Raw genomic sequence first — 16,546 nt, 5'->3', positions numbered from 1 at the left:
AGAACCATGGAAGCACTGTACAAGAGAGCCAAGCAAGTTGCTAAGTATGTCAGGGGAAAACAGGTAGTTGAAGCAACCTACAACTCCAAGCAAATGACAAAGAACAAGAACACCACACTGAAGCTGCCCAATAACACTAGATGGGGTGGTGTTGTCATAATGTACAACAGCCTTCTGGAGGGTAAGGAGTCGCTGCAAGAAATGGCAATATCCCAGTCTGGGGATATGGAAACCACCATCAAGAAAATACTGCTGGATGATGTGTTTTGGGAGAGTGGTTAGCAGCCTTAAACTACTCTCACCAGTAGCATCTGCAATTGCTCAGATTGAAGGAGATGACGCTGTCTTGTCAGATGTTCTCAGGCTTTTTACTGATTTAAAAGAACAAATCAGCATTGCCCTACCCACATCCCTGCTGCTCAAAGCAGAGGAGAAGGCAATTGTTCAATTCATACAGATGCGTCAAGAATTTTGTGTCAAGCCGATTCATGCTGCAGCATACATGCTGGACCCAAAGCATGTTGGGAGACCAATACTTTCTGGAGAACAGATCAACAGCGCTTACAGTGTGATTTCTACCCTCTCACACCATCTCAATCTGGATGTGGGCAAAGTTCTGGGAAGTCTGGCAAAGTTCTCTACCAAGCAAGGCCTTTGGAATGGGATATGGGAATCATGCAAGCATATCAGTGCACATACCTGGTGGAAGGGACTTTGTGCATCTGAGGCCCTGTCACCTATTGCATCAGTGATACTCCAAATCCCACCTTCATCAGCGGCCTCTGAACGAAACTGGTCACTTTTTGGGAATACGCATACAAAGGTGCGCAACAGGCTGACTAACAAGAGAGTGGAGAAACTGGTGGCTATCCGGGTGAACCTACAACTTATTGAGCCAGATACAGAAGTGTCCACCACACAGCTAGACACTGACACAGAGGAGGAAATGGACACGTCAGAGAATCAGGAGGAGCAATGAGGAGTAGAAGACTCATGAGTAGAAGACTCAAAGGGACATAATAAGGACAAATTACAGGCTAAATAAGCTGACGCTCTTTTTATTTTATTTTAGATGGGTCTTTTTTGTGGGGGTTCAATAAAGTTCAAAATTATAACCTAAATAAAGTTTTGAAAGCCTGTTTTTATTTGTATGGAACAGTATGTCTATTTTGACGACAAAGATAATATAAGGGCCAGAGACAAAAACCATCAGTGTGCAAAAAAACTCAAAATTCCTGAAAATTCCCATGGAAAGTTTCCTCTTTTTAAAAATTCCCAGAATTTTGCAACCCTAGTTGTGGTAGAATTGGTTGAAACAGGGCCGCGACGTGAACGCTTCTACCTTGACCCCAGGAATGAGAATGAAGGGATAAGTATGCACTGTATTGAAGGAGCTTCACGGATCATGATGGTTCCTGTGCTGGGGGTGGGGTGGGGCTAGGATTCCCATCTGGAGGACAGCTCACCAAAGCGGAACAGCGGAGACCAGTGGGGATGGACAGGTATTCTGGAGGTTTTCAACATTTGGGGATCGTAGGGCATTAATGGAGAACTTTTGTTGAATGCAACAGAAACTTGTATTTATATAGCGCCTTCAATGTAGTAAAATGTCCCACGGCGTTTCACAGGAGCATTATCAGACAAAATTTGGGGATGCGCAGAGATCTGAGTTGTAGGGCTGGAAGAGATTACAGAGATGGGGAGGAGGCAAGGCCACGGAGGATTTGAACACATTGATCATTTTAAAATCGAGGCATTGCGGACCGGGAACCAATGTAGATCAACGAGCACAAGGGAGATTGTTGAGCGGAACTTGGTGCGAGTTAAAATATAGGCATGCAGAGTTTTGGATGAGCTCAAGTTTACAGAGAGTGAGATGGTAGATTGTACGTGTCTGTGGAAGGAGTAAGCCCTTTCTCATTTCATGCATTCCTGTATTTCTACCTTAACAACCAGCTCAAAGAACTGTAACCCAGCGATGAGTATATGATGGTAGATGTTAACCATGGATGTTAGTCTGGTGACGTAGTGGTTATGACACTGGACTGACAATCCGGACATTTAAATGCCACCATGGCAAGTTGTAATTTTGAATTCAGTAAATCGGGTAATCTGTTGTATAAGCCCACCTGGTTCACTAATGTACTTCAGGGAATGGAACCTGCCACCCCTGTGCAGTCTGGCCCACACTATGTGGTTCACTCTCAATACCCTCAGAGATGGCATAGCAAGCCACTGTTATCAGAGCAGTCAAAGTCTCCCACATCCCGAGAAATAGTAAGAAGAAGTACCCTCTCGTTTTACTCATTTGATTTCAGCTTGGCTTAGCAGTAACATTCTGGCCTCTGAGGTTATGAGTTTAAGTCCCACTTCAGAACTTGAGCACATAGTCTAGGCTGATACTTCAGTGCAGTACTGAGGGAGTGCTGCATTGCCGGAGGGGTTGTCTTTTATACAAGATGCTAAAACTGTATGTTCAGGTGGATGCAAGAGATCTGCATGGCACTTTTTCAGAGAAGAGTAAGGAGTTCTCCCAGTTTACTGGCCAACATTCTTCACCGCCCCCCCCCCCCACCCACCCCAAGCAACACTAAAAACAGATTAGCTGGGACCTTGCTGTGTGCAAATTAGCAACCTGCAAAAGTGATTACACTTTAAGACATCATACATTGTCCATGGAGTGAGTTGAGATGTCATGAGGACATGAAAGGTGCTATATAAATGCACATTCTTGCAGTTGGTATATTTCTGTACATTGGCCATCCACTGGCTAATCTGAGCCTCTGCCAGGGGGAGGGAGTGGGTGGCAATATTTTTTTTTATTCATGTGCGATGTGGGCATCGCTGGTAAGGCCAACATTTATTGCCCATCCTTAATTATCCTTGAGAAGGTGGTGGTGAGCCGCCGCCTTGAACCGCTGCAGTCCGTGTGGTAGAGGTATCCCACAGTGCTGTTAAGTAGAGAGTTCCAGAATTTTGACCCAGTAACGATGAAGGAACGGTGATATATTTCCAAGTCAGGATGATGTGTGACTTGGATGGGAACTTGAAGGTGATAGTGTTCCCATGTGCCTGCTGCCCTTGTCCATCTAGGTGGTAGAGGTCACGGCTTTGGGAGATGCTGTTGAAGAAGTCTTGGCGAGTTTCTGCAGTGTATCTTGTAGGTAGTGCACACTGCAGCCACAGTGCGCCAGTGGTGGAGGGAGTGAACGTTTAAGCTGGTGGATGGTGTGCTGATCAAGTGGGCTACTTTGTTCTGGATGGTGTCGAGCTTCTTAAGTGTTGTTGGAGCTGCACTCATCCAGGCAAATGGAGAGTATTCCATCACTTCCTGACTTGTGTCTTGTAGCTGGTGGAAAGGCTTTGGGGAATCGGGAGGTGAGTCACTCGCCATGGTGAGTCCTAGCCTCTGACCTGCTCTTAAAGCCACAATATTTGTGTGGCTGGTCCAGTTAAGATTCTGGTCAATGGTGATCCCAGGATGTTGATGGTGGGGGAGGGGGAATTTGGTGATGGTGAGTAAGATTGCTCAGAAGTGGACTGGCGTTTGCATCCATGCAAGCTTTCTGCTTCATTCCTGGCTTAATTGGCTGTAAAACGCTTTGGGATGTGCTGAGGTTGTGAAAGGCTTTTTTAATGTGGGTAGGGTAGCAGAGGTGAAACCTGGAATCATCTAAAACAATTGGTTGGCTCGATGGGAGGATGTGCTAAGGTGGGCTGAATGGGAATCCTCATCCCTCTAGTTGAAGGGAGAGCAGTAAAGTCTGCACAAATCACACCATAGATTGATTTCTTCATCTAAGCCCTGGAAACTGGTGGGTGCGGTTATATTATGGATTAGTAATCCGCCTGGACTCATAATCCGGAGAAGGTGAGTTCAAATCCCACCGTGGCAGACTGAGAATTTGAATTGGTGGGAGTTGTCTATAGGCCTCCAAACAGTAGTGGTAATGTAGGGGATGGCTTTGTCTAATCCCATTGATATTTTCTAAGTGCACACTAAACTAGAGTCACTGGGTAATGATCAGGAGCAGGAACCTGGGCTGATTCCCCACACTAACCCAGGGTCACTGGGTAATGATCAGGAGCGGGAACCTGGGCTGATTCCCCCATACTAACCCAGGGTTACAGGGTAATGATCAGGAGCGGGAACCTGGGCTGATTCCCCACACTAACCCAGGGTCACTGGGTAATGATCAGGAGCGGGAACCTGGGCTGATTCCCCACACTAACCCAGGGTCACTGGGTAATGATCAGGAGCAGGAACCTGGGCTGATTCCCCCATACTAACCCAGGGTTACAGGGTAATGATCAGGAGCGGGAACCTGGGCTGATTCCCCCATACTAACCCAGGGTCACTGGGTAATGATCAGGAGCAGGAACCTGGGCTGATTCCCCACACTAACCCAGGGTTACAGGGTAATGATCAGGAGCAGGAACCTGGGCTGATTCCCCACACTAACCCAGGGTTACAGGGTAATGATCAGGAGCGGGAACCTGGGCTGATTCCCCCACACTAACCCACAGTCACTGGGTAATGATCAGGAGCGGGAACCTGGGCTGATTCCCCACACTAACCCAGGGTCACTGGGTAATGATCAGGAGCGGGAACCTGGGCTGATTCCCCACACTAACCCAGGGTCACTGGGTAATGATCAGGAGCAGGAACCTGGGCTGATTTCCCCCATACTAACCCAGGGTTACAGGGTAATGATCAGGAGCAGGAACCTGGGCTGATTCCCCCACACTAACCCAGGGTCACTGGGTAATGATCAGGAGCGGGAACCTGGGCTGATTCCCCCACACTAACCCAGGGTCACTGGGTAATGATCAGGAGCAGGAACCTGGGCTGATTCCCCCATACTAACCCAGGGTTACAGGGTAATGATCAGGAGCAGGAACCTGGGATGATTTCCCCCATACTAACCCAGGGTTACAGGGTAATGATCAGGAGCAGGAACCTGGGCTGATTCCCCCACACTAACCCAGGGTCACTGGGTAATGATCAGGAGCGGGAACCTGGGCTGATTCCCCCACACTAACCCAGGGTCACTGGGTAATGATCAGGAGCAGGAACCTGGGCTGATTTCCCCCATACTAACCCAGGGTTACAGGGTAATGATCAGGAGCAGGAACCTGGGCTGATTCCCCACACTAACCCAGGGTCACTGGGTAATGATCAGGAGCAGGAACCTGGGCTGATTCCCCCACACTAACCCACAGTCAATGGGTAATGATCAGGAGCGGGAACCTGGGCTGATTCCCCCACACTAACCCACAGTCACTGGGTAATGATCAGGAGCGGGAACTTGGGCTGATTCCCCACACTAACCCAGGGTCACTGGGTAATGATCAGGAGCGGGAACCTGGGCTGATTCCCCACACTAACCCAGGGTCACTGGGTAATGATCAGGAGCAGGAACCTGGGCTGATTCCCCACACTAACCCAGGGTTACAGGGTAATGATCAGGAGCGGGAACCTGGGCTGATTCCCCCATACTAACCCAGGGTCACTGGGTAATGATCAGGAGCAGGAACCTGGGCTGATTCCCCACACTAACCCAGGGTCACTGGGTAATGATCAGGAGCAGGAACCTGGGCTGATTCCCCCACTCTAACCCAGGGTCACTGGGTAATGATCAGGAGCAGGAACCTGGGCTGATTCCCCCATACTAACCCAGGGTTACAGGGTAATGATCAGGAGCAGGAACCTGGGCTGATTCCCCCACTCTAACCCAGGGTCACTGGGTAATGATCAGGAGCAGGAACCTGGGCTGATTCCGCCACACTAACCCAGGGTTACAGGGTAATGATCAGGAGCAGGAACCTGGGCTGATTCCCCACACTAACCCAGGGTTACTGGGTAATGATCAGGAGCGGGAACCTGGGCTGATTCCCCACACTAACCCAGGGTTACAGGGTAATGATCAGGAGCAGGAACCTGCGCTGATTCCCCACACTAACCCAGGGTTACAGGGTAATGATCAGGAGCAGGAACCTGGGCTGATTCCCCACACTAACCCAGGGTCACTGGGTAATGATCAGGAGCAGGAACCTGGGCTGATTCCCCACACTAACCCAGGGTCACTGGGTAATGATCAGGAGCGGGAACCTGGGCTGATTCCCCCATACTAACCCAGGGTTACAGGGTAATGATCAGGAGCAGGAACCTGGGCTGATTCCCCACACTAACCCAGGGTTACAGGGTAATGATCAGGAGCGGGAACCTGGGCTGATTCCCCCATACTAACCCAGGGTCACTGGGTAATGATCAGGAGCAGGAACCTGGGCTGATTCCCCCATACTAACCCAGGGTCACTGGGTAATGATCAGGAGCAGGAACCTGGGCTGATTCCCCCATACTAACCCAGGGTTACAGGGTAATGATCAGGAGCGGGAACCTGGGCTGATTCCCCACACTAACCCAGGGTCACTGGGTAATGATCAGGAGCGGGAACCTGGGCTGATTCCCCCATACTAACCCAGGGTTACAGGGTAATGATCAGGAGCAGGAACCTGGGCTGATTCCCCACACTAACCCAGGGTTACAGGGTAATGATCAGGAGCGGGAACCTGGGCTGATTCCCCCATACTAACCCAGGGTCACTGGGTAATGATCAGGAGCAGGAACCTGGGCTGATTCCCCCATACTAACCCAGGGCCACTGGGTAATGATCAGGAGCAGGAACCTGGGCTGATTCCCCCATACTAACCCAGGGTTACAGGGTAATGATCAGGAGCGGGAACCTGGGCTGATTCCCCACACTAACCCAGGGTCACTGGGCAATGATCAGGAGCAGGAACCTGGGCTGATTCCCCACACTAACCCAGGGTCACTGGGTAATGATCAGGAGCAGGAACCTGGGCTGATTCCCCCATACTAACCCAGGGTTACAGGGTAATGATCAGGAGCAGGAACCTGGGCTGATTCCCCACACTAAACTAGAGTCACTGGGTAATGATCAGGAGCAGGAACCTGGGCTGATTCCCCACACTAACCCAGGGTCACTGGGTAATGATCAGGAGCAGGAACCTGGGCTGATTCCCCCACACTACCCCAGGGTCACTGGGTAATGATCAGGAGCAGGAACCTGGGCTGATTCCCCACACTAACCCAGGGTCACTGGGTAATGATCAGGAGCGGGAACCTGGGCTGATTCCCCCATACTAACCCAGGGTTACAGGGTAATGATCAGGAGCAGGAACCTGGGCTGATTCCCCACACTAACCCAGGGTCACTGGGTAATGATCAGGAGCGGGAACCTGGGCTGATTCCCCCACTCTAACCCACAGTCACTGACCATCGTTCCATTTGCCTCAACTGGAGCTCAGCTCTCCTGCTCTATTATTTGCTGCAGCACTCAGCTCTGTTTACCGGACCATGTAAGAAACTGTCAGCTCAGCAGCGACCTTTATCTAATCTCTTGTAAACTGCTAGTCCCAATGTTTCATGCATCCCAAATATTAATTCCCATTTATTGTTTGATAACATTGAATGGTACTCCCTGTCTCCAGCAGATAACTCTGTCACAGAAACAAACATTTCAATACATCAATGGATTATAAAGGATGTGATAACAGGACACTTAGAAAATATCAATGGGATTAGACAGTCAACATGAATTTATGAAAGGGAAATTGTGTTTGACAAACCTACTGGAGTTTTTTGAGGATGTAACTGGTAGAATAGATAAGGGAGAACCAGTGGATGTGGTGTATTTGGATTTTCAGAAGGCCTTTGATAAAGTCCCACAAGAGGTTGGTGTGCAAAATTAAAGCACATGGGATTGAAAATTGGTTAACAGACAGGAAACCGAGTAGGAATAAATGGGTCTCTTTCATGGTGGCAGGCGGTGACTAGTGGGGTACTGGAGGGATCATTGCTTGGGCCCCAGCTATTCACAATATATATCAATGATTTGGATGAGGGAACCAAATGTATTATTTCCAAGTTTGCTGACGACACAAAACTAGGTGGGATTGAGAGTTGTGGGGAGGATGCAAAGAGGCTTCAAGGCGATTTAGGCAAGTTTCAGTGAGCGGGCAAATACATGGCAGGTGCAGTATAAGGTGGATAAATGTAAAGTTATCCACTTTGGTAGGAAAAATAAAGGTAGAGTATTATTTAAATGGTGATAGATTGGGAAATATTGAAGTACAAAGGGACCCGAGTGTTCTTGTACACCAGTCACTGAAAGCAAACATGCAGATGCAGCAAGCAGTTAGGAAGGCAAATGGTATGTTAGCCTTCATTGCAAGAGGATTTGAGTACAGGAGCAAGGATGTCTTATACAGTTATACGGGGCCTTGGTGAGACCACACCTGGAGTAGTGTGTGCAGTTTTGGTCTCCTTACCTAAGAAAGGATATACTTGCCATAGAGGGAGTGCAGCGAAGGTTCACCAGACTGATTCCTGGGATGGCAGGACTGTCGTATGAGGAGAGATTGGGTTGACTAGGCCTGTATTCACTAGAGTTTTGAAGAATGAGAGGGGATCTCATTGAAATGTATAAAATTCTGACAGGGCTAGACAGACTGGATGCAGGGAGGATGTTTCCCCTGGCTGGGGGGGGGGTTTAGAACGAGGGGTCACAGTCTCAGGATACAGGATAGGACATTTAGGACTGAGATGAGGAAAAATGTCTTCACTCAGAGGGTGGTGAACCTGTGGAATTCTCTACCACAGAAGGCTGTGGAGGCCAAGTCACTGAATATATTTAAGAAGGAGATAGATTTCTAGACATAAAAGGCATCAAGGGGTATGAGGAGAGAGCGGGAATATGGTATTGAGATAGAGGATCAGCCATGATCGTGTTGAATGGTGGAGCAGGCTCGAAGGGCCGAATGGTGTACTCCTGCTCCTATTTTTCTATGTTTTCTAAAACAAAACCTGGAAATAAAAAGCTGGTATCAGCAAAAGTGACCATGAAGCTGTTGGATTGTCGTAAAAACCCAACTGTTTCACTGATGTCCTTTTAGGGAAGGGAACCTGCCGTCCTTACCCAGTCTGGTCTATGTGGTTGATTTTTAACTGCTGTCTGAAGTGGCCTAGCAAGTCACCCAGTTATTTCAAGAAGACGACCTGCCACCTCAGGCAACTCTAATGGGGCAATCAATGCTGGCCTTGCCAGCGATTTCCAAGAATGAATTTTTTAAACACCGGTGCAAGGGTTAATTTCTCAAAGGCAGGTATTAAGTTGGGATCAGTGAAGTCGGAACCCTGATAGTTTTACTGTGTGGATTGATTGCTATTTTCTGTTTACTTCTAGCTGCCAGTGAGGAGATGAATCGGGATTTGGAACACTTGCCCCGTGAACATTCTAACCCTATATCTTCACTGCCATTCCGAGATGAGAAACAGGAGACTGTCGTAGTTAGGCCTTACCCACAGGTGCAGACTCATGCGCAGCCACTAACAGCAGCCCAGCACCACATGCAGCAGTCTGGGGTGCCTGTAACTCTGGGTGCTCCTCCCTCACACCTCGCACAGGCCACTCAGCTTTCTTTCCCGGAAGGACTAATGAAGGTATGCAGACTTCTTTTAACAGTGGTTAACAGGACCCTCTGGGTTTTCTGATCAAGGTCCAGGAAGCATGGCCATGTGACCTTAAGCATGCAACTGAGATGGATTTGAGGCTGGCATCAGCCATGCTCCTGTTTACTGCCAGTGTTCCATTCATCATTGCATCAGTGAGCATCCCAGGTGGTTTTGTTTTGATGCCGGCAGCACTCCATTTTGGGATGTGGCAGCGCTATAGTTGTCTGCCCAGCACCCTGCAACTGGTTATTGTTTCTCTGTACTTTCTGATCGTTGCTTAGTAGGTTAACTAATCTGGACAAGTTGCATAAACTTGGCTTGTACTCACTTGGGTTTGGGTGATTAAGGGGTGATCTAATCAAAGTGTTTAAAAATAATAAAGGGATTCAATATGTTAGATACAGAAAAACGATTTCCTCTGGTGGGGGAGTCAAGAACAAGGGGGCATAATATTAAAATTAGAGCTAGGCCATTTCGATCAGGAAACAATTTCTCACAGAGTAGTGGAAATCTGTAACTCTCCCCGCAAAGCTGTTGGATGCTGGGGGACAATTTGAGCTTTCAAGACTGAGATCAACAGATTTTTGTTAGGTAAGGGTATTGAAGGATGTGAAACAGGCGGGTAAATGGAATTGAGGTACAGATCAGCCATGATCTAATTGAATGGCGGAGCAGGCTCAAGGGGCTGAATGGCCTCCTCCTGTTCCTAGTGGCCTTGCAGACCTGCTGTGGCTCAGGAATGCTCCGAAGTCAACGCACTTGGCGACATGTCATCTTCAAATTCCACTCCCACCAGTACAACCAAACTCAGCAATGTAGCAAAGCAAGTAGTTGCAAAACCTCTTGGAGCTTGTATGCCTTGCAAAAGTTGGTGTGCTGGATGTGGTTCTTTCCAGTCCTACGATTTCGAGAAAGGACATGAAGCTGGGCTTATTATCCTGAGTGAAGTCCAATCACTATTCCTTTGGCCTGTCAGCACTGAACACTGTCAGACTGGCTCAATTATTTCAGAATGACTCGTGCATCTTCTGGGATGTTGCTTTTGGTGAATCAACAAATATGGAAACTCTTTGATTGTAACTTTTTTTCCCCCAAGAGGAATGATTCCAAATAGCATGTTTTTTAATTAGCAATCAGAAAAGAATGACCATTTTTTTGTGCTAGGGACACATTTAAAGTTGTTGCACGCTATAAACGAGACTTTAAATATATTAAGAATTTTCCAGGGGCCCATCTGAATATAATGTAAGATCTAGTAGGGCACTATCCCTGTTAAGTGAGTTAAATGGTCCTAGTAGAGGAATCCATGACTTCACTATGAAATAGACATGCTTACTGCCTGACAACATGAACAGAGAACTTGTATTTTGAGCCTTGTCAGTGTGTTCCAATAAGTAACGCACTCTTATTTTAGTTCTCAGCTAGGGCTGTCCAGGTTCTCGGACCCCAGCGTAACAATACCAGCCCTATATTGTTTCCAGCGGTAAGTAAATGAAACCCTTCCCAAAAATCTGACAGCTGGTTGCCACATAATAAATAACATTTGACGTGTTTTTAATATGTTTTGTTGAGAGGTAGCTAGCATCTTTTAGAGTCACGTGTGAGCTGCTGCCAACAAATGGTCTGCAGTTTGGATTATGCTGTTGTTGCTTCCTCCCACAGTTGTGTTGGGAAGAGATGGGGCTAGATTCTGTGCTGATTTTTTTTGTTGTTGTTGTTGTTGGATGCAGGTAGAAACTTGCTTGCCCCACTGCCCCCAAACCCATCTCCCCTGTCCTGGTCGGGCAGACCCAGTGGTCGAGAACGCACCCGCCCATATGTGGGTAGGCACACGCAAATTCGATTAAAATCCGCCCTCTTGTTTGTTTCCTGCTTCCTGCCCTGATTGGATGCTGGGGCCACCTGTTTGTAGCCGGTGTTCAGCGTTCACGGGGGGGTGGAGGGTGTCTCGGAGGAAGAAGGGTCAAGGGGCCTGTTGTAGCTCTTGAAGGGTGGTTGTGCAGCTACCCAGCTAAATTGGAAAGAAAACATTTTGCCTCCCACCATGCCGGCCCTTGGGTGCCTGCCACAGTAGGTCTCTCCCCACGCTCGCCCTCTCTCTCTCCAGCCCCCCCCCCCCCGCCCCCCCCCTGCCCAGACTGGCTCACTTTCCATGTATAAATGGCCCCAGGACCCAGAATCCTGCTCTGCTGGAGGTCCACCCTCATCAGAAAACCCAGGCTATGTATGTCACATGCAGAATTCTACCTTTAAGATTTAAAGTCTTGAACTATTTCTTCCTCTGGATTGTCATTGGTTCTAAAACTTTCATTAACTATAACAGCATTTGGTTAATTTCTCCTTTCATATTCTTCCCTTTTTCTCCTGAAGGCTAATGCTGGCCTCCCATGGTGGTGTATCTCTGCCTCACCCCTGCAACCATTCTTCTTGCATGAGACTTGCCTGGGTGTCATGGTGGGCGTTGCAGCCAATTATCATTCTGCCTTCATCTGGCGCTAAAAGTCAGAGTTTTCCAACAGTAATTGCTCTTTAGTGATGAGTGGGAACCCTGGTTTAATTTCCCTGCTCTCTTTCCCCCTCCCTACCCCCAGTACAAGTGTGTTGAGGCCCATTGTAAGCCTCTACCACTCTCCTGGCTGATCATAGACCATGAGCCTGAAATTTTCTTCCTCAGTTCCACACTTTATCAACTGAGCCACTGAGAGCCTTTTTCTTTGTATTTTTAATATTTGAGCCTGCTTTTAAATCAGGAATGCTGACCATGTCATTGGGAGACCTGTGAGAGGAGCTACTGAACCTGATGGTGTGAGGGAGCTGAATTAATACCTGTAGTGATATGGTAACCTGATCACTGTCGAGCTCTGATTCTTCCAAGCCAGTTCCCACATGATGCCATCAGCATTTAACTGAAATATTTTTTTTGAAGATTCACAGAATTACCGTTGACACATCTGAGACCCTTCTAACAGGTGTGCTGAGGCGCTGCACCTGTGGTAATATCTGTCCTGCTCCCAAACATGCATATTTGTGAAAATTCCAAACGAACTGAAGCCTTGCCAGCTTCTCCTAGCCCCACTATTGCCATTTTTGCTTTTTTGCACAAAGTCAGATTGTAGTTTTGTTTTCCCAGACAACACTGAAGACGCCCTTGCCTAGTCGGCCCATTGCTCCAGCTCCATCATCTGGCCTGGGACACTTGACTGTTCCTCCTAAGGTTTCAGGACATGTAACTGTTAGCATGGACACCGGCGTACCACAGGCCTCTGCAATCCCCGTGGCTACAATCAGCGGGCAGCAGGTAAGAGCACGAAGCTCCCATTTGTTCCATCCCCCAAATGCCAATTCACAGGTATGCCCAAGCACTCCCTAAACAGGAGCAAACCATTCCGTCCAGTGATTGTGATTTCAGTTATTGTATCTTGATTCTGGATGATCTCCTCCTTCCCAGGGACATCCCAACATCCCTCATCTGATGGGCACCAACGTGCAAATGTCAATCATCCGAAACTCTGTTCCAGCTTCACTTCACATTGGACCGTCCACAGCGCAGACACAGATGTTCTCATCCCATGTGCCTAGAGGTAATGCAGTACATCTGGACTGTGTGCGTGTGCGTGCGCAGTGATGGATTGTTACAGTTAACATTGTAGGTTTCTTTTTGTTCTGTTAAATATCCTTAACAAAAGGTGAACTGTTGCATTGTCCAACGTTCAACCTACGGATAGGGTTTTCTGATGGTGTACTGTGATGATTAATGCACAATTCCTGTTTTTTTGGGTCATGGACATTTTTATAAATTGTATGCATGTGGTAACTTCACTTGTATCATATCTTTCCACAAACCAATAAAACTGAGAGCCCAACTAGCTCGTCCTACTTTTAGGTCCACACATAGAACCTGTACTTGACAGTGGCTGTTCCAGCAATCTCAGTTCAGTAAAGCTAATTGAAAGATAATCATACTCGTCAGCTTGACTGTCCTTGGTAGCGCTGCCCCCAGGGTCTGGAGGCTGTGGATTGAAGCCCCACTTCACACTGGTACCCAGCTAGTTTGGAAAGAAAATATAGATGGACAGTGAAGATCCCACTGCATTATTCAAAGAGAAGCAGGGATATCTCCTGGTGCCCTGATCCACCTGCATCCCTCAACCAACACATTACAGATTAGCTTGCCATTCAGTTAGACTGTGACTTTTTTGGTGTGAAAATGACTCTCTGCAGTCAATGCACTTCAAATAATTCATTGCAGGTGAGGCACTTTTCGATGCTTCTGAGAGACTGATGAGGTGCAACTTTTTGATATGAAATGATATCTTCCATAGGTGCAGCAGTAGCAGCAGCAATATCAAGTTCCAAAGTAACTACAGTCCTGCGTCCTGCTCCAGCACCGTTACCAACAGCAGGGAATCCTCAGGCTGCTGTGCACCTACCTATACAGGTAACCACGTAACTCTAAATAACGAGCCCCTGTTATACCAAAACTTTTATTGTGATGGAGCTGTAGTGATATTGTGAGCTGGCAGAGTCAGTCTTCTCTTCCAGTTAAACTTTTAAAGACATGGTCTCTTCCTGTGGCTGTCTACCATACACCAGTTTCATAGTCAAGAATATCTTTTTCCACCTTCTGTTTAAATGCCCACCTCATCACATCCATTGCCGCAACCCTTATCCACACCTTCATCAGCTCAAGGGTAGCTTGCTGTCGTGCCCTCCTTGCTGGCTTCATTGGCTTCCGCAACTCCACCTCCCCCCGCCCCAACTCTTGCCAAGAAAAAATCCGTCCATTGTCTTGCTCCACCTTCTCTCTTCACTCCTTTCCCACCTGTAGGTTCCAGTTTCCAACCTCTCCTGAGACAACTTTTCACCCTGGGTTGGATGTCTTGCTGGAGCCCTCATTAGGGTGTATTTGACAGCAGGGGGAGCAGTGACTACGTCTGCTGCCTGGATGTATTGTGTAGATTGGACAGCAGCTCATCGCTTGAGTGGCTCCTGTCTCTCAAACTGAAGGAGACTTGTGTACAATAGAGTTATGATCTGGAATGCACTGCCTGAAAGGGTGATGGAAGCCGATTCAGTAGTAACTTTCAAAAGAGAATTGGATATATACTTGAAAAGGAAAATGTTGCTGAGCTATGGGGAAAGAGCAGGGGAGTGGGACTAATTGGATAGCTCTTTCAAAGAGCTGGCACAGACACGACGGGCCAAACGGCCTCCTTCTGTTCTGTAGTATTTTATGAATAGTTGACCCCCACCTTATGACCAGATGTTTAAATGTGTTGAGATTGAATCTTGCTCTTTGTTTGGCAGTCCCGCCCTCCTTCGACCACTTCTACAGCAATCCCTCCAGCAGTGGTAGCACCGGTATCTGCAACACGAGCCCAGTCTCCTGTCATTACAACAGCAGCAGCTCATGGGACAGATGTAGCACACAGGTAATTAAAACAAAATCCAAGAAGGGATTTCTTGCATAACCGCTCTGCTAGTGGCACTTTTTGAACATCTGGGTACTAGTTACTGATGCTGTATGTATTTAAATACTTGCATGGCGAAGTTTCCTTAATGTGAAGAAAGAACTTTGGTTTATCTAGTGTCTTTTACGTCTTCGGGGTGTCTTAGTTATTCATGGCCAATTAATTGCCTTTGTACTGTGCAGTAATTGGTGTGTTACAGTGATTATATTGGAATGCTGGATTTCAGTTTGCTTGAAATGCCATATCTTGCTTCCAGAAGACTGCGACTGTTGACACTGGAGTCTGTCCAAAGTTTTGACAGCCCCACAAGAGAAATGAGTCTGGGAACACTGATAGGGTTCTCGGACTCATTCCTTCTCTGGCTGCGGTAACTTGATTCGTGTTGTCATGCACAGCTCTGTTAAGTTTTTGGAAACTGCCGATCTGACCTGTAACCAGTTCTGTATTTATAATGCTGAATATTGTAACGAGATTCTGAAGAATGTACAGTATCTGTTAGAATAAAGCCCGGAAATTGTAGCATTCTTTATGGATTTGGTGCAGCAGTGTTCTTGCAGTCCTTCAAGGGTTGTAGAAATGTACAACCCTCTCCTGCCTTCAGTGATTCTGACTGGGTAGATGTGGAGAAATAGACTACAGCCATCTTGATCTGAGGATCTAACTGCCACACTGATACCAGGCATGTATAATTGGGCACTGAATTTAATATAGCATACCAGACAGGTAACTTTTACTGCAGTACTTGGTCACTGTGCAAAACAAAATTACAGTTATATAAACCTTTTGGCTAGAACTCATTTAGAGTACTGCGTTCACCAGAATGATGCCGGGGCTAAAAGGGTTAGATTATGAGCACAGGTCGCTAGACTAGGGTTGTATTCCCTTGAATATAGGAGATTAAGGGATGATCTAATTGAGGTGTTTAAAATGATTAACGGATTTTTAGGGTAGATGGAGAGAAACTATTGCCTCTGGTGGGGGAGTCCAGAACAAGGGGGGCTAACCTTAAAATTAGAGCTAGACTGTTCAGGAGTGATGTCAGGAATCACGACTTCACACAAAGGGTAGTGGAAATCTGGAACTCGCTCCCCCAAAAAGCTTTTGAGGCTGGGGAGTCAATTGAAAATGTCAAAACTGAGATTGATCAATTTTTGTTAGGCGACAGTATTAAGGGTTACAGAACCAAGGTGGGTAAATAGAGGTAAGATGCAGATCAGCCATGATCTAATTGAATGGTGGAACAGGCTTGAGGGGCTGAATGGCCTCCTCCTGTTCCTATGTTCCAAACATCATTATCGGTCAGTAAATATTCAGAATCTGTGTAGAATGTTGTGCATGGTATTCTCTTGACTGATTTGCCATTTTCCTCCCTCCCATCCCTTGTAGTAGACCAGCACTGACCATCCAACCTCACCCATCCGCTGCTACAATTAGCATCCAGCGCACTCAGCAGCCCAGGGATACAACTGCTCGAATCACATTACCTTCCCACCCCGCGGTGGCTGCCCAGAAACCGCAGCTCCACCCCATAACACAG

General features: G+C 47.4%; 1 protein-coding gene across 6 annotated transcripts in view; it reads left to right on the top strand.

Annotated features, from left to right (window-relative positions):
• Positions 1-16,546, top strand: part of LOC147116086 (histone deacetylase complex subunit SAP130-like) — an 80,925-nt gene that overhangs the window by 16,522 nt on the left and 47,857 nt on the right. For 5 of the 6 annotated variants that reach the window (XM_085990804.1, XM_085990800.1, XM_085990799.1 and 2 more), the window contains exons 3-9: positions 9,270-9,526; positions 10,953-11,021; positions 12,669-12,836; positions 12,987-13,119; positions 13,861-13,976; positions 14,846-14,970; positions 16,396-16,546. In XM_085990804.1, coding sequence (XP_085846930.1) covers positions 9,270-9,526; positions 10,953-11,021; positions 12,669-12,836; positions 12,987-13,119; positions 13,861-13,976; positions 14,846-14,970; positions 16,396-16,546 — 1,019 coding nt within the window. The remainder of the gene's footprint in view (positions 1-9,269; positions 9,527-10,952; positions 11,022-12,668; positions 12,837-12,986; positions 13,120-13,860; positions 13,977-14,845; positions 14,971-16,395) is intronic. The other variant, XM_085990803.1, reaches the window with a different exon arrangement.

This window comes from Somniosus microcephalus, chromosome 6 (assembly GCF_052327205.1).
Source record: "Somniosus microcephalus isolate GS21.2 chromosome 6, FLI_Smic_1.0, whole genome shotgun sequence".
Classification (NCBI taxonomy): domain Eukaryota; kingdom Metazoa; phylum Chordata; class Chondrichthyes; order Squaliformes; family Somniosidae; genus Somniosus; species Somniosus microcephalus.
This window is presented reverse-complemented; position numbering and strand designations above follow the sequence as displayed.